Source organism: Podarcis bocagei, assembly GCF_964188305.1.
Source record: "Podarcis bocagei genome assembly, chromosome: 8".
In the NCBI taxonomy this organism is placed as follows: Eukaryota; Metazoa; Chordata; class Lepidosauria; order Squamata; family Lacertidae; genus Podarcis; species Podarcis bocagei.
In genome coordinates this window covers 62,473,752-62,498,366 of record NC_138133.1, presented here as the reverse complement: position 1 = coordinate 62,498,366, position 24,615 = coordinate 62,473,752, and the positions used below count along the sequence as shown (strand labels likewise).

Sequence of the window (24,615 nt, the reverse complement as noted above, 5' to 3'; positions counted from 1 at the left end):
CAGATAAGAGAAAGGAAAGGAAGGTGTGAGGCTAACCAGGAACAAATAATATGTGTTAACATCTTCTAGTTTCAAGGCAGTGTATATTCCCAACCATCCTTTCAACGGATACTGAATGTTCAGAGTTGCATTTGCACACTACCTGGCATGTATGATGCACGAAAGAGACAGGAGAGTGTAAAACAGTCAAGTTTTTGGATCATTGCTGTCAGGGGTTCAGGAGCAGAGGCAAGGGCAAGGGAGGAAACAGAGAGCGAGGGGGAGGAGGCAGAAGAAAAGATGAGTGATGACGACGACCCGAGATCTCCGAGTCTTTCCAGTGAATCAGAAGATTCACAGAAAGGAGCACCAGTGGTCAGGGCAAGGGGGGAGCCTAGGGGGACACCCCAGGAAGATAGGGCCAGAGGGGACTCCGAGGAGAGCAGTTGGAAATCGGGACCAGCGTCACAGCCAGAGAGCAGGGAAGAGGAAGAGCGCCAGAGATCAAGCGCTGGCAGCTCGCAACAGGGGGGAGGGCACGAGTCATGAGTGGCCACACCTCCATCGGGGAGCGAAGAAACGGTCAGACGGAAAGTGGAAGGTTGGGCACGCGCGCCAAGTTCAAATGCACAGGAAAGTGACGCAGTAGGCAGCCAGGAAAGGGAGCCAGGTCCTAAAGCCCGGCGCAAGGAGACAGGGAGTTCCGGGGGGTCGGCGTCAGAAGAATCCCGGAAGGAAGAGACCCCGGGGGGCAGAGGGACCCAGAGGAGAGCAGTCAGGCGGAAAAGGTGGAGCAGGGCTAGGATATTAAGTTGGTGCACAAGGGGCGGAGACTCAGACGGAGCTTCGCCGATCTAGCCATTAGACGTAGAGTTGCACGCAGCAGCTTGGGAATGGAAACTGTAACTCAATAAAGACTTTTACTTAATGACCGCTGGCTAGCGTGATCCTCTGTGAGCTAGGATCTTGAAGCAGCTCTGACAGTAAGCTCCGTCCCCTAATTGTGGGCATCTACAGCCTCGAGGAGAGGAGAGAAGCAGGTGCCCACTAGCTAGCTCACGAACGGCAGACAACATGACGGCTGAGCAGCAGATAGAGGAACTCAGAAAAGCAGTGTCACAACTGAATGCCGAGGCTCTCGCATCCAGGAAGAGAGAGGAGGAGGCAGCTGCCGCCTGCAGGGATCTCCAGGTCAGGTTGGACATGCTTACGAAGCACGGGCAACTGACACCCAAACAGGAGGGAATTGGGTTGGCGAGACCAACAGGCGGTCTGGTCTCTCACTTCGATGGGAACCTGCAGCAGTACCCCAACTTTAGAGCAGATGTAATGTGCGCACTGGAACTGCTGAAAAAAGACTTTAGAGATGAGCAAGAGAAGGTGGGGTTCATCATGTCCCATTTGCATGGAGATGCTAAAGCATGGCTGCGCAATTTGTGGAGGGATAAGGATCCGGCGCTCCAAAATGCGGATGCCTTTATTAAAGCGATGGATGGGTGTTTCTTATCAAGCATTGACGTGGATCTTGCTCGGCAGCAGATACATGGACTGAAACAAGGGAGGGCCAGCGTAAGGCAGTATCATGCCCGCTTTTTCGCTTTGGTCAGTGCTCTGGAATGGGACAGGGATTCGGCTCCTGTAAGAGACCTGTTTTGGGAGGGATTGCACGGCTCTGTTAAAGATGAAATTGCGAGGGGGGAGAGACCCCGGACCACGCAGGAGATCGTTCAGAGGGCGCTAGCCGTGGGGGTGCGGCTGGAAGAACGTCCGTGGAGCAGGGACGAAGGGCGTGGAGGGCGCGAACCAGCCAGGGGCTCCTCCTTCCTTCCCAGAGAAGCAGCGCGTGCGCAATCCACGCCTCCACAAGGAGGAGGGGTGGAACCTATGGAGGTTGGAAGTGCAAGGGCTCAGTCAGCAGCCAGAGCCCTAGCACCGGCAGCAGTGAAAGCGAAGCCTCCTAGAGGGAACAGGAAGTGTTACATCTGCGAGGATCCAGGGCATATGGCGAAAGAGTGTCCCCGGAGGCTCCACAAGCACACTGCAGCCTCAGCAATGGTAACTGCAGCAACGCAACAAGGAGGACCACAGCAGGGAAACGACGATGTCTGGCTGGAGGAAGAGGCAATGGGGCCCAGCCAGACGTGTCAGTGAAGAAGTCCCCGGAAATTTCACAGCCCATGGACCCCCTCCCGCCCAAACCAGTAGTGAGGCTCACCGCATCGCTCCAGCTGCCCAATGGAATCACCATGGACGTGCCAATCACCATTGACTCGGGAAGCAATGCGGACTTTATAGGGCAGGACTTTGTAGACCGGCACGCTATACAGTTGCTGCCGGCCACGCTGCCCCTGCAGGTGGTCACGGTGGATGGCAGGGAGCTGCTAGGGGGGCAAGTGGTGAAGCAGACGCCACCAATGGTGATGCGCCTTGGGAATCACAAGGAAATCATCAGCTTCAACGTCACTCAACTATCGGACACGCCCATTGTATTGGGCATGAGTTGGCTGGACAAGCACAGCCCAACGCTGGCTTGGTACCAGAGGCAGCTGACCTTCGGCTCTTCCTTTTGTGCTGAACACTGCATCGTTCCCCGGCAGGAAGGAGAGGAAGAGGAGTCACAGCTGCTGCTAGGCACGCTGCAAGCGATTCCCCACAAGTACGCAGAATTTTTGGAGGTTTTCTGCGAGAAGGAGGCAGACAGGCTACCCCCCCACAGACCATATGACTGCAAAATTGACCTGCTGCCGGGGGCGGCGCTGCCTAAAGGGAAGCTGTATTCCATGTCTGAGAACGAACTGCAGGAACTCAAAGAGTTCATAGATCATAATTTGGAGCGCGGTTTCATCCGGGAGTCCAAGGCAGCGGGGGGCAGTCCTGTATTCTTTGTTAAGAAGCGGGACACGCCCCAAAAAAGACTTGTGGTGGACTATCGCATCTTAAACAGTGTGACCAAGCCATCGGACTTCCCCATGCCCCGAATCGACGACCTCCTCGCAAAGGTACGGAAGGGCAGCGTGTTCACCAAGTTAGACCTGCGAGGGGCGTACAACCTCATTCGCATGCGGGAAGGGGATGAGTGGAAGACGGCCATGTTCACGCCTCTGGGCACCTACGAATATAGAGTTATGCCTTTTGGATTGCAAAATGGCTCCCACGTTTTTCAAGCGTTCATGCATCACGTGTTAGCAGGGCTCCTCTACACGACGTGCGTCTGTTTCTTAGATGACATCCTGATCTTTTCGGAATCGCAGCAGGAGCATGACAGACACGTCAAAGAAGTGCTAAGCAGGCTACAGCAGCATAGGCTCTACGCCAAGCTGGAGAAGTGCCAATTCGACGTGAAGGAGGTGGATTTTCTGGGCTACAAGTTGTCTGACAAGGGGCTCGCCATGGACAGCGCCAAGGTTCGAGCGGTGTTGGACTGGAAGAGCCCACGCAACCGGAAGGAGGTCCAACGGTTTGTCGGCTTCGCGAACTTCTATCGCAAGTTTATCAAAGGCTTCGCTATGCAGACAGCGGCCATCACGGACACGCTTAGCTCCAAGAAAAAGAAGTTCATCTGGACAGAGCAGGCGGAGCAGTCCTTTCAGGCACTCAAGCGTCTCTTCGCGTCGGAAGAGCAGCTGCTGCATGTCGACCCCAGCAGGCCGATGAGGGTGGAGACAGACGCCTCGGACAGAGCCGTGGGAGCAGTCCTGCTGCAGAAAGACCCGCAGGGGGTTTGGCGGCCGGGAGCGTTTTACTCCAGGAAGCTCAGCAAGTCCGAACAGAACTACACCATCTGGGACAGGGAGTTGCTGGCCATTCATGCAGCATTCAAAGCATGGAGACACTTCCTGATCGGCGCCAAGCACACGGTGCAGGTCTGCACGGACCACAAGAATCTGGAGCACTGGCGCACGGCACAGTTCCTGAACCAAAGGCAGATACGTTGGGCTGAGTTCTTTGCGAACTTCAACTTCCGAATAGAGTATGTCCCGGGGGACACCAACATCATGGCGGACGCTCTCTCTCGTAAGCCACAATATCTGGAGGACGCCAAGCCAGTGGCCGCCATGCACATCTTCGCACCAACAGTGTGGGCGTGCGCTGCTGCAACAGTGGACCTGGAGGCGGTGCGGCGAGCGTTGCAGGATGACTCCTTCGCGCAAGCAAAGATGGCAGAGGTGCACAGGGGCACGGCAGCGACCGATGAGTTCCAGCTGAGAGATGGATTGCTCATTCGTAAAGGGGCCATCTACGTGCCGGGAGACGAACTTCGCGCCAAGGTACTGCAGCAGCTGCACGACGCGCCCACTGCCGGGCACTTTGGCAAGGAGAAGACGGTGGAATTAGTCGCCAGGGACTTCTGGTGGCCCGGAATGAGAGGGGAGGTCGCGGACTACGTGGCGAGGTGTGACACCTGCCAGAGGGCCAAACCGGTGCACAAACCGCCGGCCGGACTGTTGGAACCGCTGCAAACTCCGGTCGAACCATGGGAGAGAGTGGCCCTGGACTTTGTCACGGATCTACCCAGCTCGAGGGGCAAGACGGCCGTGCTGGTGGTGGTGGACTTGTTCTCCAAGATGGCACATTTCATTCCGTGTGCCAAGGTGGCCACGGCGGAGCAAACCGCCAAACTGTTCATAGACCACGTGTTCAAGGTTCACGGTCTGCCACGGTCTATTCTGTCCGACCGGGGGCGGCAGTTCATCTCGAATTTCTGGCAGAAGCTGATGGGCTTCCTGAACGTCAAGATCAACCTGGCGTCGGCGAGACACCCGCAGACCAACGGGCAGGCGGAGCGGGTCAATGCCATCATGCAGCAGTACCTGAGATGTTATGCGAATCAACAGCCTGCGACGTGGGTGGATTACCTGCCGCTCGCCGAGTTTGCCTACAACAACACGAAGCACGTGTCCACGGGGGTCACGCCGTTCTTCGCTAACAACGGGAGGCACCCCAGAACCTTCCCGGGACTGGAAAGGATGGGGGAGGGGGAGCCGCAGACAGCAGATGCGTTCGCGTCGGAGTTGCAGGAGGTCCACGATCAGCTGCGGCGACACCTGGAGCTGGCCAAACATGCATACAAGGTGCAAGCGGACAAACACAGAAGGGTTGGCGAAGAGATCCATGTGGGAGACTGGGTCTGGTTAGCAGCCCACGCAGTGCCGGCCAGGTCGTTGGCCAAGAAGAAGCTGGGGCATAAGCAACTGGGGCCCTACCAAGTCGAAGAGCAGGTCAACCCGGTGGCTTTCAGGCTGGCGCTTCCGGAGGGTTCCAGAATGCATCCGGTGTTCCACAGATCGGTGCTCACTCCCTACAAGGCACCGCACAGGTTTCAGGAACCAGGAACGGCACCGAGTCCGCTCAGAGAAGGAACCGGGCACGCGGGAGTGGCACAGAAGGAACGCATCAACGAAGTCACGGAGATTTTGGACTCCAGATGGGGGGAAGAAGGGGTAGAATACCTTCTCGCCAAGGAGGGCACCCCGGCCAGTGCGAACAGCTGGGTGCCGGGCTACGCCTTGGACGAACCTCTGCTCAAAGACGAGTTTCATACCCTTTTCCCACATAGACCAATGCCAGCAGACTTTTTCGACGACTGGCTTTTCACGCCAACGCTTTCTGCCAGCACGTTCCGGGGGTTCGACTCGGACGAGGACCCGATACGAGACGCCCGTTCCACGGAGGGGTCACCCTCGGGATCTGCCTCAGAACCCTCGTATTGGTGGGACGATAGACCAGAGGAGCAGTGGCGCAAGAAGTGGCTGGAAGGTCCAGGACGAGCAACGCCGCCAGGAGGAAGTGAGGGAGAGACGGACATGGACGTTTTCGGGGACGACCCTGATTTCGAGCACGGCGGCACAGAGATGGAAGCGGAGGTGACCGTCGTTGACGAGAGCAGGGAGGCAGAACCGGGAGACTTCAGATGGAGGCCCGCCACGGGAAGCGAACTGTATCCGACGTTCGTCCCTCTGACACAGCAGCACCCAGTTCCCGCACCGGAAGGAGGGGAGGGGGGAACGGGGGGCTTCGAGGGGGGGATGGATGTCAGGGGTTCAGGAGCAGAGGCAAGGGCAAGGGAGGAAACAGAGAGCGAGGGGGAGGAGGCAGAAGAAAAGATGAGTGATGACGACGACCCGAGATCTCCGAGTCTTTCCAGTGAATCAGAAGATTCACAGAAAGGAGCACCAGTGGTCAGGGCAAGGGGGGAGCCTAGGGGGACACCCCAGGAAGATAGGGCCAGAGGGGACTCCGAGGAGAGCAGTTGGAAATCGGGACCAGCGTCACAGCCAGAGAGCAGGGAAGAGGAAGAGCGCCAGAGATCAAGCGCTGGCAGCTCGCAACAGGGGGGAGGGCACGAGTCATGAGTGGCCACACCTCCATCGGGGAGCGAAGAAACGGTCAGACGGAAAGTGGAAGGTTGGGCACGCGCGCCAAGTTCAAATGCACAGGAAAGTGACGCAGTAGGCAGCCAGGAAAGGGAGCCAGGTCCTAAAGCCCGGCGCAAGGAGACAGGGAGTTCCGGGGGGTCGGCGTCAGAAGAATCCCGGAAGGAAGAGACCCCGGGGGGCAGAGGGACCCAGAGGAGAGCAGTCAGGCGGAAAAGGTGGAGCAGGGCTAGGATATTAAGTTGGTGCACAAGGGGCGGAGACTCAGACGGAGCTTCGCCGATCTAGCCATTAGACGTAGAGTTGCACGCAGCAGCTTGGGAATGGAAACTGTAACTCAATAAAGACTTTTACTTAATGACCGCTGGCTAGCGTGATCCTCTGTGAGCTAGGATCTTGAAGCAGCTCTGACAATTGCTAATGTAAGAAACAGAAAAGTGACTAGAGTAAAGGGCTTCAATCAATGATGGAACCCAACCCCCCCCACTGTATTCTTTTTTTTAAAAGGTGAATTATTAGCCTGAGAAACAAATAGATGGATCGTTTTCGTAGTGTGTGTTCACTCTCCTGTCTTCTTTACACCATTCTAAATAGGCGATTGAATGAAAAATAGTCTAGATACTGCTTTTAAAGGAGATGGAGTGCTTAGCATGTGCATACATAAAGCCTCAGAGAATATGTCTGTTATTTTGAGATTTGTATTCTGCCAAACATGGAGCACTTAGCATGCCTAATTAACAGATAACAGTTTTAGTTCTATTCAAGTTAATGACTGAATGCACTGTTGTAAATGGTCAAGTCCAGTCAAAGGCAACTATGTGGTTGCGGCGCTCATCTCGCTTTCAGGCTGAGGGAGCCGCCGTTTGTCCACAGACAGCTTTCTGGGTCATGTGGCCGGCATGACTAAACCACTTCTGGTGCAATGGGACACCGTAATGGGAGCCAGAATGCACGGAAACACCTTTTATCTTCCTGCCACAGCGGTACTTATTTATCTACTTGCACTGGCATGCAAGTGTAAATGGTAATTGGGCATGCAAAGGTGCATTTGTACTGCTGTTGTCTCCTTTTGTCGCTTGTGTAAAAAGGATATGAGTAATGAGAAAGTAGAGCCTTGCTGAACACCTAGTCTAGCACCCTGTTTCTCTCAGTAGGGAACCAGATGCTAACAAACGCAGGGAAGGGGCAGAGCAAAGAGGGGTGAGCATTGGTTGTTATGAGCAAGGAAAGTCCTTCAGTTACAGATGCTACTCCAGATTCCAACACCAGCTTCCAGTAAGGAAAAGCCTGCTTCCATTATGGGCTGAACGACCTACAGCTGATCAGCCCTTCTTCTTTGCCTGGCAGCTGGCAAATTCCAGCAAGAGACTTGCCTCCATCTTAGGTTGAATGAGATCCAGCTGCTGGGTCTTCCTTCCCTTGAATCGGAGGACAGCACCAAGAAAGACCCAAGGCCGAAGGTGGGAAATACAACCTGAGTAATCCTGTCACCCTAGGGGCATTTATTTGATACCATTTTTTGTTAATGAGATTTCTTTATTTTTTGGTAAGCAACTTCAAGAGCCTCTCAGGGTTATAAAGCAAGTTATAAGCATTCTAAATGAAATTGGATGCATAGAGTGCTCTGTTATCCATCAAGATCATTTGGGTAACGTTGGTAAGGCTTCTTGCTCTTTTCTCAGTTTTTCATAAGTATTCAGCTAGTATGTGGTGGGACAGTATTGCAGCAGCAGACTCTGGCCCTTCCCCACCCCCATGTACATTCATTAGAAAATCTGCATGGAAGCTTACAGGTACAGACATACACACAGGGGCTCCCCACAAAGATTCTAAAGGACACATGTAGGGTTGGAAATGGAGCCTGTTGACCCACTCAAGTGTGCACTTATCATTCACAAGCAAATGCCTGAATTAATGCCAGTATCTTGCAAGGTATGTGAAGTGGCTACGGTAATTATAAGTTGGTAATAGGTTCCTTACATTATCACAATTGAGCAGGGGCGGGTGGGGGGGGGGAGATATATTCACACATTAATCTATGGCAGGGGTTGCCAATGTAGTGCCCTCCAGATGTTGTTGGACTGCAACCCCCATCAGATCCAGCCAGCATGGGGGTCACTGGCCAGGGATGATGGAAGTTGTAGTTCAACATCTGGAGAGCCACTTACCTACCTACCTACCTACCTACTTACTGCTTTATCTTGCCCAGGGCAACCCAAAGTAGTTTATAACCAACCAACCAGACAAACACACACACACACACAGATACATTAAAACTGGGGGGGGGGTACATTAAAAACTTCCCAGCCACATGATGTGTGCCCCAATCCAAGGTTTTGGACACAGTGTGAAAAGGTAGAGGAAAGTCCTATGTGAAAGTTCCCTGTTGTGCATAGAACATGATGCTAGACATTTTGGGTTTATGTTGTTATTATTGTGCCTCGGCTTATACCTGTTGAAAATGCTAATGGTAGTGTTGTTCCTTGTATGTAGCTTTTCTGTATCCCATTAATTTATGTTCTGCCCCCTTCCTTGTGGGAACAAACTAAGAGCTCATAAATCCTCAATTAAATAAGCATATGTTTATATGATACTGCCACCAATAAAGCTTATATATACTGCAGAGTGATTAAGCCAATAGCCTTTGCTTGAAGAGCTGTACTGCATACCCATTGTAAATGATCGTGAAGTGAGGATATGCCTTATTTTCTAGCCAAGGGGCTCAAGAAATAGCTGCGACATTTCAGGAAACTGTTAACCAGCAGGCAGCATCCTCTGTAAAAGTAGCAGCTTTGTAGCTTGTGTTAAGTAATGTACAAAAATATCTGTTGAAGTGCCAGACATCTGTGCTTACTAAAGCAAGGCTGAGAAAAGCTGGCATCTTTGTGTATGTGTTTAATTTGTTTGGTCTTCCCAAAAATTAAAATAAATCATTTGCGGGGGGGCGGGGTTGTGGGGTGGTTGTTTTTTTACGGATGTTAGCGATTTGATTTTGACAGCGTACCTGCAGTTAAGGCATCCTTTATATCTGTTTTCAGCTAAGGCTAGCTTTGGCTGCTGTTGCAGTGTTGTGTTAATTTAGAGGAGGCCATAAATTGCTGTATGACTTCCTCTATGATGCAAGGAGAGTAGGACTAGGCCTCTGCATATCAATAAACAAAACAGGCCCACCCCGTCACAAAGTGTGTCTTGTTCTGCTCCTGCTTCTGCCCATGGAGCCAGTCTGATGAGATGTCGCAGCACCATGGAGAGGTCCTTGTGATCAACATCCTTCAGTGAGGACCTAAAGTGAATAGAGGCCTTTTGAGCCTCTGCGTCCAGTCCAGTCCTCCTTTACTGGAGCCCTAGAGATTCTTAAAGAACCAACCCACTGGGCTGCTTCTCCTTTGTTATGTGCCTTTCCGCTTGGTGTGCTCCCTCAGCTGTTGGACTGGCAAGGTGGCGTGGGCAATACTCAGTTCATCAGGCCCAAGGACATCACCTGTGCGGGTTCTGCCTCTGGTTCTGTGGGCCTAGGTGCTGTGCCTCTCTTGGGCCCCTGTTCAGGTAACACTAGGCCCAGAGCCAGGAATCTGGTCCAGCTCCCTAGTTCTGCAGCCTTTTCATTCACTATCCATCATCCCAAGCTACCAGGATTGTTGGTCAGGGAAGGTTGCCCAGAAGGGAATGTGCCCCTTGGACTGCAAAAGGTGTGTGCGCGCATGTCTCACTGTGCAGGTGTTTTGGTGACTTTCCTCAAGGTGTTAAGACTGAACATCCTGCTCCTTTCCTTTCTAATGTCCTTATGTATTAAGCGGTTTGTCTCGACCAGGTATTATTGGCAGCTTCAGCCAGGGCAGATTGGTTGGTCATTGAAGGAAGCCAGCTTCTCTGTGGGGATGGCTTGAATGTTTGGCTCCTGCATCAGAGATGTGTGGATCCTGACAAGAGATTCCACTCACTCTGTGCTCACATACTCAGGTGCTTCCATATAAAGGAACTTGAAGGGATTCTGTGTACAGGCAACTCCCCACTTATACCCGTTCGAAAATATCCACAACTTGAATGGGATACAGTATTTCTGGTCTGGATTAGAGAGAGAGTGGCAAGGAGGGTGTTTAGAGGGTGCCCCCCACTTTACACGATTTCACCCAGAACGTAACCCTTGCATTAAGTGGGAGTTGTCTGTATTGAAAACATTCTGACTAATAAGATACCAGTACTGATTTTTAAACATCACACAGACAAAACTGTTATAGGAAGTAGAAGGGGGCTGACAGATTTCAACAGGGGAAAATGAATGAGGATAAATTCCCTGTCCAAAGGCTTTGTCCTCCATAATTCTGTTTCCTCATCCTTCCTTCTGCCCTCTCCAGAAATACATAGCTTCCATTGATTTTACAAAAGAAGAAGAAGAAATGGCAGTGCTGGTGGTATTATTGACCTAAAGATTGGTGGGAGTGAAAGGAGGGGGGGAACAGGCTAATCTGATGATGTTGAAGCACTGCATTTGTTTTTCCTATCCCCTTACACCCTGAAGCTTTAATGATGTCCTCCTCATAATGAATGATCTTGGGAGGGGAGAAAACTGTATTGTAGGGGAGAGCGGCTGCGGCTTGAGAAATTAGTTTTACGCGTGTCAGGCTTCAGAGAAGCATTATGTCATTCTCATTTGCACTGCTTGAGGATGAGCTCATTGGGGAGGAGCCTCCGTGATTCGCAGCTGTGCCAGTTCAGCCTGTGGTGATTAGCATTCTCTGCGCTCACCAACAGAACAGAATAAAGGAGGAGAAAAAGGGAGGCTGCATTATAAATTATTTAAAAACCTACAGATAAGTGTGTGTGTGTGTGTTTTTAAGTAATCATAAAACCCAGAAGAGATTCAAATTTCCAATCAAAAGAACATGATTTGAGCCACTATTTTTCTTGTTACTGTAGGCTGGAAGGGATTGAGTTCTGTCTCTAAGAGGAAGAAAACTGAGCCCTGTATATTGCACCCAACTTTTAGCCCCAACTACTCAACTGGGTGATTTTCTTGGTACAGTGAGGCCTATCATTTATATTGCTCTTCTTCCCCCTCCCCTCCCCCCAGATTGATATGCTAATCTTACTGGATAGGTATCCTGAACTTTCTTTTCCCCCCTTTTAGAAGGAAAAAATAGATTACATTTTGGATTTCATAACCAGTGAAGCTTGGCACCCAGCCCAGTGCATCTGAAATATGGTGTGTGCTGTGAATATTGGTGTCTCAGGATCCCCCAAATAGCTTAGTATTAAAAGCTATGTAATGGAAGGTAATACTGTGCTGAGCATTAAAAAAAACATGATTTGGATTGGGGCAAAAGAGGTAACAGAATCTGAAAATGAGTGTTTCAAGGAAGTAGGAGAGGGAGGATTAAAGAATCAGGAACTAGAAATAAGAAAGGGAAGTTGAAATGGATGGAGAAGCAGTGGCGTAGCGTGGGGGGTGCAGGGGGGGGCCGGCCGCACTGGGCGCCACATCGGGGGGGGCGCTCGCACTCGCAGCTCTCTGCCTCTACCGGGTTAGGAGGCGCAAATTACTTGCCTTGCCCCGGGTGCTGACAACCCATGCTACGCCACTATGGAGAAGTACTATACTGAAAGATGACTGTAAGGGCTTTTGGGAGAGGCTGAGGACCCCTCTAGACTGATGGGGGTTGGGGTGTCTTCTGCAACATGTCACTGATGCAATAATAGTGCATTCGTGGTGGATTTACACTGGACCATCATTCTGCAATGATGTTATGCAATGCTTCTCCAATTTTGCAAATGGTATTCAAAGTGGAATTACTTATAACTGCCCAGATATCATCATGAAAATGAAACATCAAGAATGCACATTAAAAAGGATGTTTGGAGGGGTCCAGGGGGGTTGTCCAGGGGTAAATCTGGAGAAGTGGCTTCAGCTTGTAAAGGTACCACAGCAAGAGAAACAGAGAAGAAACTGGTGTTCACAGAGCAGGAGAAGTCAGTGAAAATTGATTTATTCACAAATTGGGATGCTGTTTATAAACTCTTAGAGGGCAGATACGTTCATCCTAGAGACACTGTTTCCAGAACAAGCATAATTTACTTTTCAAATAATTGTCCCTTTGCTTGTTTTATTTATGATCTTTATAGAAATGGAACTATTGAGGTTTTTTAGGGTTGGCAGGGGGATAGAACGTTGTGGTTTTCTGATATCTCTGTCAGGAAGGTAGACTCTGTCAGGAAGGTAGTGAGGGAGGTTCCACATTTTATATAGTAAACATGATGGCTTCATGTACACTTAGGCTTCCCTCAACAAACTTGTAAAGTGTGAATGACAGACATAGTTGCATCTTAAACAACCATATACACCTGTCTTGGAACCTAGCCTAAACAGTGTATTTTACAGTTTGCATGTTCCTGAGTGAACTAGTGGTGTCATGTTGTTTTATTTACCAAAAATAAATACATTTTATAGAGAAGGGAAAAGGCAATTTGGAGCAGAGAAATTGTGGTGAGATTATTAGCCTTACCTCCCTCTCCCCCCTTGCTGTTTCCCTGCTTCTTAACATGAAATATGAATTTTGAACCCTGGCAGAGGGTAAGCTGCTGATGACAGGGTCATTTGGAGTGCAGAAAAGTGATAATACTATTGTCATTTTCAACAGTAGGCAAGTATTTTAAAAATAAGTATTTTTAAATGGAAAAACCCAGCTTTTTTATGGATAATCCATCCCTCCATTCTTAAAAAAAAAAGAAAAAGTAACAAGCTAGTGTTCTGGAGCAAAATTATAATCCAAACTACTGGGCTAAAGGCATCTTTTTCTAGGAAGACAAATATTTGTTTTGATTCAAAGTGTGAACCGCAATTTTTAAAAACAGTAGAAACAAAATCTGCTTGCAACCTTCTGTTGCTGTTCTGTCTGGATTTTAGTTATCTTTAAAAGTAAATTATATAAAACCAGCAGTCTTTGCTCGCCTATGGGTGTGCAAACTTTTTGGGGTCAAGCTCCACATTTGCTCAGGGTGAAGTGGTTGAGGGCTGCATAGCCAGAGTAAGATGGGGCACTCTCCTCTCTCCCTCTTTCTTACACACACACACACACACACACACACACACACACACACACACTTCTCTCCTCCTGTTGATAAGCAGGTTCATGTGGAAGTCAATAGTCCTTCATATACCCACATCCCATCCCATATAGGGCTTTGAATGTTACGCGCTTTGAACTGTGCCCAGAAACAGACAGGGAAGCAGCGAATCTGCGCTAAAGATGTTTTCTGGCCGACTAGTTCGGCTTTGTAATCTGAGCCAATAGTACTTCAAGTCTTCAAAGGCAGTCCCAATGCACAACACATTGCAGTAGCCTAATCCCAACTCCTATTGAGGTTGTAAACACCTTTTCCAGCCTAGTCTTAATACCCCCAGCAGTGCACTATGAATTTTCCTGCCACTCAGCAGATTTGCATACAATGCTTGCCGCATTGTGAGCCAACTCAGTATTGATAATTCAGTAAATGTTAATGGGAAGGTTATACTGAAAGCAACCATCAACCGTGACTTAAGTACATTATCAAACATTGTGTCTGAAAGGCATTAGTCCCGTAGGGATCTTCTTTTAAACTCTCGGGCCTTGGAAAGATAGAAGCTTCACTGCATTGTAACACCGAGTGAAGCAAGTTTTCCTTTCTCTACCCTATGCTTAAAATGATTAGCATTCATTAGTCAACTCCATGTTAAAGGGCACTATGTTTGCCTTGAGGCTACTTTGTCTAATTAGCTTCATGGGAAATTAAGAAGGTGCTGTTGTGTTTTTTTGCATTCCCCCCTATGAATTTCATGTTGTTACAATTCTTCAGCTACAGAGTAAATACTGCTACTGCTTTAACAGATACTTGAGGGTAAAACCTGCTGCCTATTTGTAATGTTCTTTATGCTGAAATCAGGACTGAACTCTGTGCTATTCAGGAAGTCTGTTAACAATCTCCTCCTTCTGTTCTAATCAAACCTGATGCTTTTTGTTCCTCCTTGTCAATTAAAACCCAAAATTATTAGGTGATGTATTCATGTATCTGCAGTGCATCATGTAATCTGGTCTTGATTGAGAGGCTGCCTGTTTTTTTCTTCTTCTTCTGGGCAGTTTACAGGAACATAGAAAGCTGCCTTACAGTGAGCCAGACTATTGTTCTATTTAGCTTAGTACTGTCAACACAGACTGGCAGCTAATCTCCAAAGTCTCAGGTGGGTGCCTTTCCCTACCAGGAGATGCCAGTATTACTGAACCTTGGAATTTTCTGTATGCAAGACAGATGCTCTGCCACTGAGCAATGACCATAGAGACACCATAGCACCTTGAGACCTCAAGCAGACATAAAAGGCACCCTTCACTGTGTTAATGCATAAAAACTTCAGTCCATGTCTGCTAAGTCCCTTTGATGCCTAACTGTGTTGGATTGCCACCCAAATTGTTCTTGGTGATGGTCCTACATCTTTGGTACTCTTTTGCACTGGAAACACATCTAAGTCAGAGCCAAGAGAAGCTTTCAAAGGTATTGCAAGACTTTCTGTTTATTTAAGTCGGCATTCCCTGGACCAAGTGGATGCTAATGCGGCCTTGGCTTATCTGTTTTATCCACTTTTGTCAAAGCAGTTTAGGTAAGCTTACCAGATGTCCCCGTTTCCTGGGGACAGTCCCCAGATTTACAAATCAGTCCCCATACAAAATCAATTGAAGTTGAAAAGTGTCCTTGGATTCATTGGAAAAAATCTGGTAACCTTAAGTTTAGGTTCCTGCTCTTTACAGAGCTTCTGAGCAGGAAGAATTTGGAATATCAACAACATTATTGTTTCCCTCGCCAGCCTGCGTTTGCTGCTGATGCAGATCTTTTTTTTCCTTCACTTACCATTTCAGAAAATCTTTGGAAGAACTGGATATGGATAAAGTCACAGCAGCTATGGTCCTAACCAGTTTATCCACCAGCCCTTTGGTCCGCAGCCCTCCTGTCCGACCCAACGGTAAGCACTGTATTCCTACTCACAAGAGATTGTGAAAAGTAGTAGGGATCTTGAACTTAAATTTCATCAGTGGTTGCAATTCATGAAGCATGTATGTCTAACTATAGTAAGTATCCATCTGTTGCACTGGGAACATACAGAAAAATAAATCTTATAAACCATTATGCTATTAGGGGACCTGCCACCAATGCATTATGGCAGTGGCGTAGCGTGGGTTGTCAGCACCCGGGGCAAGGCAAGTAATTTGCGCCCCCTAACCCGTGGATTTGCGCCCCCTAACCCTAACCCCCAGATGTTGCACCCGGTGCGGCAGGCCCCCCCTGCACCCCCCACGCTACGCCATTGCATTATGGGACCTTGTGATCAATGCATTGTTCATGAGTCACTTTTTCTGAACAAGGGGATGGGGACTAATTTTGAGCAGTCAAACAGCAGAGAGGGAGAAATTTAGGCACTCCTTTCCCTCCCCGATTCTTCCTCTCTGGGCAGAAGCATCTAGGCAGTTTTTAATTTACAAACAAAAACAACAACAAAAAGAGAAGAGGGGCATGAAACTTGCTGCTGTGTGTAACAGGTAGCGCATAAGATCAGACTGACATTCTTCTTTAAATAAGACGAAGAATAACAAAGAAGATGGCAGGAAAACAAGAATCAGACTTAGTCTCTCTTTGTTTGTTTCAGCCTCATTCTATCAGGCTTTCTCTTTTCAAAATTTTGCTCATGTATAAATCTTTTCTTTTTTAAAAAAGAAAGGTAAAGAGAAGTTAAAAAGCCAGAGAACATAAAAATGCTGTAATTATGACTGAACATTACATTTGAATGATAGGTGCTTTTTTCACCCCTTTAGCTTCTGTGAACAAACAGCATTTAAAACTATGCTTGACTTATTTATTACATAAAATTTACATGCTGCTTATTGTAAAAAAAAAACCACACACAACTCTGATACCAGGTGTGCTATGTGTGTATAAATTAGTGAAAGCATTGCAGTACTCCCAGGTACAAACTCTTCACACATTTATAGCAGCAGGACTGTTGCCAACATTCTCTTCTAAAGTAACTGATACAGTGGTACCTCTGTTCTTGAACGTAATCCATTCCGGAAGAGCGTTTGACTTCCAAAATGTTCAAAAACCGAGGCACAAAGGGCTGGCTGCAAGTTGAATTGAGAAAATTGAAAACATGCAGCGGAAGCCGTTCAACTTCCAAGGTGCGTTTGGAAACAGAAGCATTTACTTCTGGGTTTTCGATGTTCGAAAACTGAAACATTAGGCTTCCAAGACGCTCGAAACCTGAAGGACCACTGTATTGAGTGGCTTTGGTCCAGGGGTAAACAGCATATTATCCTCCAGATGTTGTTGAACTACAGTTCCCATCATCCCTGAGTTGTTGCCCAAGACATCCGTGGGGAGGAGGGGTCTACCATGTTGGCTTCCCCTGCTTTATCCAGTGCTATTCAACTTTAATTCACTTTCCTTTCCTTTCCGATCTCATGAATTTCTAGAGTCCTTAAATGGATCTTGGAAGGAAGGAGGATTTGTGCCTTCAAGTACCAGCAGCAGCGGGTATTGGAGCTGGAGTGCTCCAAGCGACCAGTCAAACCCATCCACCCCCTCGCCCCCTCTTTCTGCCGACAGCTTCAAACCATTTCGACTGCCCTCCCAAACAGATGACGGCATTGACGAAGCTGAAACTAGTAGTCTCCTCTTTGATGAGCCCATTCCTAGAAAGAGGAAGGTGAGCCCAATATTGACTTCATAGGAGACTCAAGCTTACGTGGTACCCTTGGGGTTAATTTACGAACCTGAGGGGTGTATTGTTTATTACGGGATAGTACATTTGCTGTTTGCTCCAGGATGTTGGCAAGAAGCACCTTGAATTATGATTGAAAACAAACTGGAAGACAGTGCAATTGCTGTAGGACTAATGTTATATGATCCATAAAGCACTTACCAGACAAATGGCTGCCATATTTTAGTTGATTAGAAAAAAGATCTAATAAGTTAATTAAACATTGCAGCCCTAAGGTGGATCGAGACACAAGGGGGTGGGCACGCTATAAATAAGTTAGATCGTTATAAAAAAAAAAGAAATCTCTATGGAAAAGCTCATTTTAAAATTTCGTGTTCTCTAGCGCCATCTGGTGTTGCATGTTTATAGTGGATTCAAATTGCTGTAGCTTTACTAATGGAGCTGAATCCCTAGTGTGCTCCTTAACTCTTGGTGCTAGATAGCCCTGACATCATGATGAAGCCTAATGTTTTTTTTGGGGGAGGGGAGTTTATGTGGCAACATGCCCCAAACTGGCTGTCCCTACTTCACTAGAGAAATGAATAAATTATCCACACTGCCATGATATACTATTATAAAACTTTAAAAGGTACTTTCTCTGCTTCCCTAGGAGTGCCAGTTTTGGTCAAGCAACAGAATAGTTCTACAATGAAAAACCACAAACGTTGCACTCTGTGCAGTACACATAATTTACCTAAAAACCATTAAAAGTGCAAACATGGGAACAGTCACTTGAAAGATGCCATACTAATTACTGCTGTATTAGTGTTAAGCAGAAATTTACAAAATGGTCCAATTTATGATTCATAGAAGTCAAGCAGATGTGTGAACAAATTAATTAATCTGTATTCTGTCTTTTTTTTTCAGAATTCCATGAAGGTGATGTTTAAATGCCTTTGGAAAAACTGCGGAAAAGTACTGAGCACAGCTGTCGGTATTCAGAAACACATCCGGACCATTCACCTTGGGTAAGAAAACTACTGTCCCTTCTGTCTGGGAAAAGACTGATATCCAAATCCATTTTACCCAGAAATAACCCTAATTGATTTCACTAGGATTTATATCCCTAAGCAACAGAGCTTGCTTAGAATCAACCGCTTATCTGTGGTATCTCAGTTCTCGGCTTTCAGGTTGATAAAGATTTTTTAAAAAATTCTACGGCTGGTTCCCACATTATGTCGGGATATATTTTCACCTGTATCAAAGTTGTTTCTAAAGTGATTATGGAGATGACATGCAGGTCTAGCACTCGCCTAACGCTAAAGCTAATCATTGGCTTAACATGAATAAGCAAATGTGAGCTAAGCCATGTGTGCTGTCTGAATGTGCTCGTGGTTTGCTCTTTCCAGAAAAAACACAAGCTGTATCCAAGGTTTGTCCTATGGTTTAAAATCTGTGGTTTGTCTAGGGGAGCCTCACTGTGACTCATAATAAGTCACTACTTATCGTGACCCCTTAGCTTTAAAATTCTAGTGCCTCTTTATTCTGCCTCTGAGGCATATGTGCCTTGCATGCACACATCAACAAAATGGCACAAAAAACCCACAACCAAATGAAGAAGATATCTTAATATTTGTCCAACTGTCAGTTATAAAAGTTGTATGTCACATCAGTTATAAAAGTTCAGAGATGTAACTTCTTTGCATCTGCCCATATACTAACATCACAATTCTCCTTTACTGCAGTTAATTTAATATGCTACAAATAACTTCTTGGTCTCCACTTGATTTAGGCGTGCAGGAGAGTCGGACTACAGTGATGGAGAGGAAGATTTTTACTACACAGAGATACGCCTCAACACTGATTCCGTAGCTGATGGGTTAAGTAGCTTGTCTCCCGTCTCCCCATCTCTAGCATCTCCTCCTCCTTTTCCATCACAAGATGTGAGCAAAAGTGACCTGTCATGTGCCAAAACAGATGTGAAAGGGATGACACCTCTAAGCCGCTCGGCTCCTACCAATCTCTACCTCGTTCACTCTGACCATGCTTACCAGGTAAGATTCTTTTTCCCATAAGGGTTACTGGCTCAGTGTAATGGGAAGCCCATGGTTTCGAATGTGAATGAGCCATGGCAAACATCAGTCATATGTGTTCACCTTCCCCTCAGTTCATTGTGATGTCTGAATTTTAGGAACTGTGGTTTGTTCAAACTGTGGCTTCCTTCTACTGATCTGTTTTTTTTGGGGGGGGGAATCCAGAATGTTTATTAGAATCTATTCTTTTCTAATGTTACCATTCCTTTCTTTATAAATGAATTCAAGACAGCTGAAATCAATTAAAACATTCAAATTGTCAATGACACAGTCTACCAACCCCCAAACAAGCACAACATCAGAAACAAGCAGAGAGAAAATATAAGCACCTAGCAACACAAAAGAACAAAGGGTGGTCTGAAAAGTGGGCGGGTTGCCTGGGGTCTGAAGGCATAAAGTAATGGGACTAGGTATCCCTCCCTCTAGGATAATATTTCAGAAACTTTACGCCATGATTGAAGGAGCTGTTTCTGATATACTCTTGCCAAACCTCAGTCTACAAGGGCACCCAGAATAGGATACTAGCTATGCAAGGTTATATATATATGAGAGAGAATCAGTCCATCACCATTTGCTCCTGTACACGTGCTTCCCATCCCTGTGCAAGTCTTGCAGAGGAAAGATCTGCAGCCTCTCAGAGAATTAAACTGCAAGTCAAACACAAGACGATAGTGTTACTGATATTTATTTTAACCTCATTTTTCCTTTCTTTCAGCAATTGCAATTAAATTCTGAAAGATCGCTGCATACTGCCTTCCCTCTTTTCCGCTCCCCATTCTTGCCTTGCAGTTGCTGCATAAGTCCTGGCTTTTTGACTTGTTTCAAAATGTTGACAGATGTGCTTGCTCATGTTCATTAACTGTTCTTTTCACCGTTTCATGATAGTTTCTGTGAGAAACTAGCTAATGTCATTTTCTCTCCCACCCACTCTGGTGTTTGTTACCCCCTAAAGTGCTGCTTCTGTAAGATCTGATTTTTTAAAAAACATTATTGGGTCTGCATATATTGGAAAACCGTTCATTGCTCATGAATGTGAATGCAGTTCTTCTTTCTGCTTGCAATACATATCATTAGACATGCTCCCTGTACCCCTCAGAGAACTGCATGAAAAGTACAGTGGACAGGGAAGAGCCATAGCTCAGTAGCAAGAACATCTGCTTGGCAGGCAGAAGGTCACAGGTTTAGTGCCCATCTAGGACTGGGAGACGCTTCCACCTGAAACCCTCTGCCAGTCACTGTTGGCAGTACTAACCTAGACAGACCAGTGCTGTGACACTGTACTCCTATGTTCAAAATAATCTCTTTCCAAAACTTGATACCCAATTTACGGTCCTTAGTATAAGACAGTTTGCAACATAATTCTGTAGAACTGAGATGTTCCTCCTTAACTGACTGGTGTTTTTTAAAACAGGCCACAGCTCCTGTGAACATTCCAGGAACAACAAAGTTCACTCCCAATGGAAATAGCTTTAGCATCTCCTGGCAATCGCCCCCAGTTACCTTCACTGGCATTCCAGTAAGTAGAAAACCAACAAAATAGAACAACGGGAGGTTTTCTTTATACCAGAGATTCAGAATCGTCCCTCCAGATGTTGCTGGGCTCCAACTCCCAACAGCCCTAGCCAGCATATGGACCATTGTTGTGGAAGAAGGGAGCTGCAGTCCAGCAACATCTGGAGGGCCACAGGTTCACTGTCCCTGCTTTTATATTGCGGTACATGCCTGGAAGCAGGCGCTGTCGTCCTTTGTCCAGGTGAACATTCCTTTGTAGCAGTGCTCTGTCCTCTTCCGCCTGCCCTGCCCAGATCTGTAATTTGTGAGTGCATTGTTGAGATCAAGAGAGTCTAGTGGGAGCTGAGTAGAAAGACTGGCAAACAAACACAGTATTTCAGCTGTGAATCAACTAGTCCCCGCTGCCAACTGCTTGCATTTTGGACCTTACATTGATGCTTCTTACTGTAACATGCAGTATCAAAGTGTTTCTCCTCTGGCACTATGATCCTGAATAGGTGATACTCCCTAAAGTTACAGCAGTTAATTCTGACGTCCTCCAGTCCATTGGATTTGTAAGCCTCATAGGACACTGGCTTGATGTTTTCTCCTCTTCCCTTCCCTGCATTATTTTTGTTGACATGTGATCCATTGTAATCCCATATTGCTTTCTATCATTCTTCTGCCCAGCTGCTTATAGCCTCTTTGTTTGCCATTTATCCCTGCCTTGCATTTCCCCAACACAAATGGCTCCTATAAGTAAATTACGTTCTAATTTTTATTAAAATGATTGTTCCACCATTTAAATGATTGCCATCAGAGCATAACCCTCCTTTTCCATATCAAAGTGTTTTACCTAAGGCCACACGTTCCAAATTTTCCATTTCCTGCAAATGCACGCTGGCTGTACAAAGCCTCTGCTTACTGACAGTGTGAATTAGGCACCAATAAGGTACTGCCCGCTTCTTCCCTCTCTTCACCAAGTGAATCACAAAAGCCTCTTACTGTCAACCTTTGGCATGTCTTGGAGGTTTTCTGTGGAGTCTGTGGTCTCCTGCTGAGCTGATAAAAAATGAAAGTAGCTGAATCAATTACATTGCTTTCTGCCAATGAATATTTATTAAATTCTATCAAGGAACAGCTAGCGGTGAAAGGCATCATGCTGGTAGCAATTTGAACAAGAGACTCTTAACAGAACATGCTGCGCATAAAATACTCCCAAAATTTGATTTCATGACAATACGGTTGATCTAGAATAATTATAAAGGTGGCTTGTTCTCTGTGGCGCTGTAGAAAATTGGCTGAAGTAGCACAAGAAATCCAAGAATCTTATTAGTCACTCTATAAACCAGACATTGAAGGCAACTGGATTAGGGGTGTAGGTATTCACAGAGCTTCAAGCAATGCCAGTGATCTTTCGCCTATAATGACTTACCATTCCCAACAAAATTAAACCAAGTAAATAGTTCAAGTGAATTAGAAAGTGCATGATTTTTAAAATTAAAAATACAACAAAACAGTTTAATATAAAGGATTTTCCAGTTTTCATAGCAATACTAAAATGCACATTTAGATGAACATAATTCCGTGTGTTTCAAAGCATTTGTATTGTTTCAAAGTACTTTTTTAAAAAACAGCTATGTGCTTTTGACATGTGTTACACTTAACTCCTAGGAAGGTGCTGTAGCTTCCACTAGCATAACAATTTAGTTGAATACGGCCGAAAAATTATAAGGAATCAATATCATTGTCTGGACCATTTCACTGTAGTTCTCTAGACGAGTCCATATATTAGCCCAGAAGCTAATAAAATGTTGAAGCTGAATAATGAAAGCATTAATCCTGAATTTCTCTTGGAATATACAGGTGTGCCTTCAATGGCTTTTCTGGAGTGTCTGGTAGCAGTCGATTCTTTTGCCCTAACTTTATATACCAGGATGGTTGCAGGCAGAAATCTCTTTGCAGTGTGCATTAAAATTTCACTGCATTGGCCAAACATTGATGAAGTCTTGATGAAGCTGTGTAGGCTTTTCTTGGAACAGGCTCGTTAATGGTCTGTCACTTGAGTAGCAGCCTCCTTGTTTATTATGTGTTGAATGTCTTGTCCTTCTCACCCTGTGATTTGGAATGTCATAGGACCAAGCGCCAAAGGTACGTGGGTGGCACTGTGGTCTAAACCACTGAGCCTCTTGGGCTTGCCGATCAGAAGGTCGGTGGTTCAAATCCCTGCAACGGGGTGAGCTCCCGTTGCTTGGTCCCTGCTCCTGCCAACCTAGCAGTTCAAAAGCATATCAAAGTGCAAGTAGATAAATAGGTACCGCTCCGGCAGGAAGGTAAATGGTGTTTCCGTGTGCTGCTCTGGTTTTGCCAGAAGCAGCTCAGTCATGCGGGCCACATGACCCAGAAAAACTGTCTGCGGACAAACGCTGGCTCCCTCGGCCTGTAAAGCGAGATGAGCACCACAACCCTAGAGTCGTTCGCAACTGGACTTAACTGTCAGGGATCCTTTACCTTTACCTTTAGTACCAAGTGCCAGAGATTCAGTGCCCTGATGGAAGATTAAAGTGTGTTTTGCTTCTGTTGCAACTAGATATTGGTACTAAGAGAGTGCAGGAAGCAGCATCTTTGAATTACAGGAAGGTTCTGATTAAACCTAGGGAAGACATAACAGTTGCACATAAGTCATGAAGTCTTCCTTGAACATTTTAAAGGGAAGTCCAAATAGTTACCTACTAGGGATGGGTAGTGCTGGCTTGTTTAAACTGCAAAGTCCCCTTGGCCCCATAGCTGCTTGTTCTGGTGGGTATCCCAGTCCCCATCTCTTTTCCCACATCACTATTCATTTCTTTATGATATTTGATATGCCAGAGAATTTGAGACAAGTGCAGTAGAAGAGGGATGAGGCAGAGGAACTGGAATAAATGTTCAGCAGGGCAATGTAGTATAGTCCTACATGGAACCAGGCTAGATCAGATATTCGTCGAGGGACACTGCATGTTCAGATGTTCACTGTCACTTAACATTTCTTTCCATGCATATTTGGGGGGGGGGGAGACTGAATCTTATTTTTTTCTAATATGGGACGCATTCAGTTCTGCCATGTGCTCCGCTGAATGCTTGGCTTGGCTGTTGGAGAGCCAATGGGATGGAGGAGCCTTTAGGAAATGCAGTACATATAATCCATTGTGTCCTTTCCCATTGAAATTCTGTAATCAGAATTGTATTTTCATCTCTGCTTCTAGATTTCACCAACTCACACACGTCCTGCAGGGAGTGGAGAGCAGAAGCAGCAGATTCAGACCGTTCTGTCATCCCCTCCTAGACTGTCAGTTGGCCTAAGGTAAGAAACGTTTTGCTTTTGACAGCAAATCACTAAATTAATTGAGGGTGTGACAGTAAATTATTTGCTTCCCCTCCATTACATATGTTTCAATGAAATTCTTTTCAATATAACTAGACAGCAAAATAATATTGGGGGGGATTTGAATCATTATTGATACATTTTTCTGTTTACAAATCCCATTAAATTCTTTCTCAGTCCAGAAAAATAAGTACAAAGCCCATCTTCCATCTCTTCCTAAAGAAAAGTTTGTGTCCACTGATTTGCTCCTTGGCTAGGAAATGAGAGGGGAAAGGGGGGTGGGAATCCCTGAAATATCAGAGATATAACTTTGCTCCTTTCTTGGAGTTGAAAGGAGATTGATAAAGGACATGTGAAGAGTTTTTGTTTTTTGTTTTAATGAAATGGGTCTCAAGGACTGACTTTTTGTTCTACCGAATGAGGATGAAGGATTCTTGCTAACTTCACTTGTAAAGATTTAGGTAGCCATCCTATATTCACTTACCGTGGGAGTAAGCCCCACTGAACTGATTGGATTTACTTCTGTGTAGACACACATAGAGTTGCACTCCTAGCATAATTGTTGCCTCATATTTGACCCTTCAAAGAAAATTTATGGAG

At 46.5% G+C, this 24,615-nt stretch overlaps 1 protein-coding gene and 1 long non-coding RNA gene across 3 annotated transcripts in view; one reads left to right on the top strand and one right to left on the bottom strand.

Annotated features, from left to right (window-relative positions):
• The window catches only part of LOC308593159, a 350,716-nt gene that overhangs the window by 225,853 nt on the left and 100,248 nt on the right, over nt 1–24,615 (bottom strand). The window lies entirely within an intron of this gene.
• Nucleotides 1–24,615, top strand: part of ZNF704 (zinc finger protein 704) — a 55,825-nt gene that overhangs the window by 27,107 nt on the left and 4,103 nt on the right. The window contains exons 3-8 of one of the 2 annotated variants that reach the window (XM_081204742.1): nt 15,236–15,339; nt 16,844–17,076; nt 17,998–18,098; nt 18,863–19,124; nt 20,575–20,679; nt 23,897–23,994. In XM_081204742.1, the coding sequence (XP_081060868.1) occupies nt 15,236–15,339; nt 16,844–17,076; nt 17,998–18,098; nt 18,863–19,124; nt 20,575–20,679; nt 23,897–23,994 (903 nt within the window). The remainder of the gene's footprint in view (nt 1–15,235; nt 15,340–16,843; nt 17,077–17,997; nt 18,099–18,862; nt 19,125–20,574; nt 20,680–23,896; nt 23,995–24,615) is intronic. The other variant, XM_081204743.1, reaches the window with a different exon arrangement.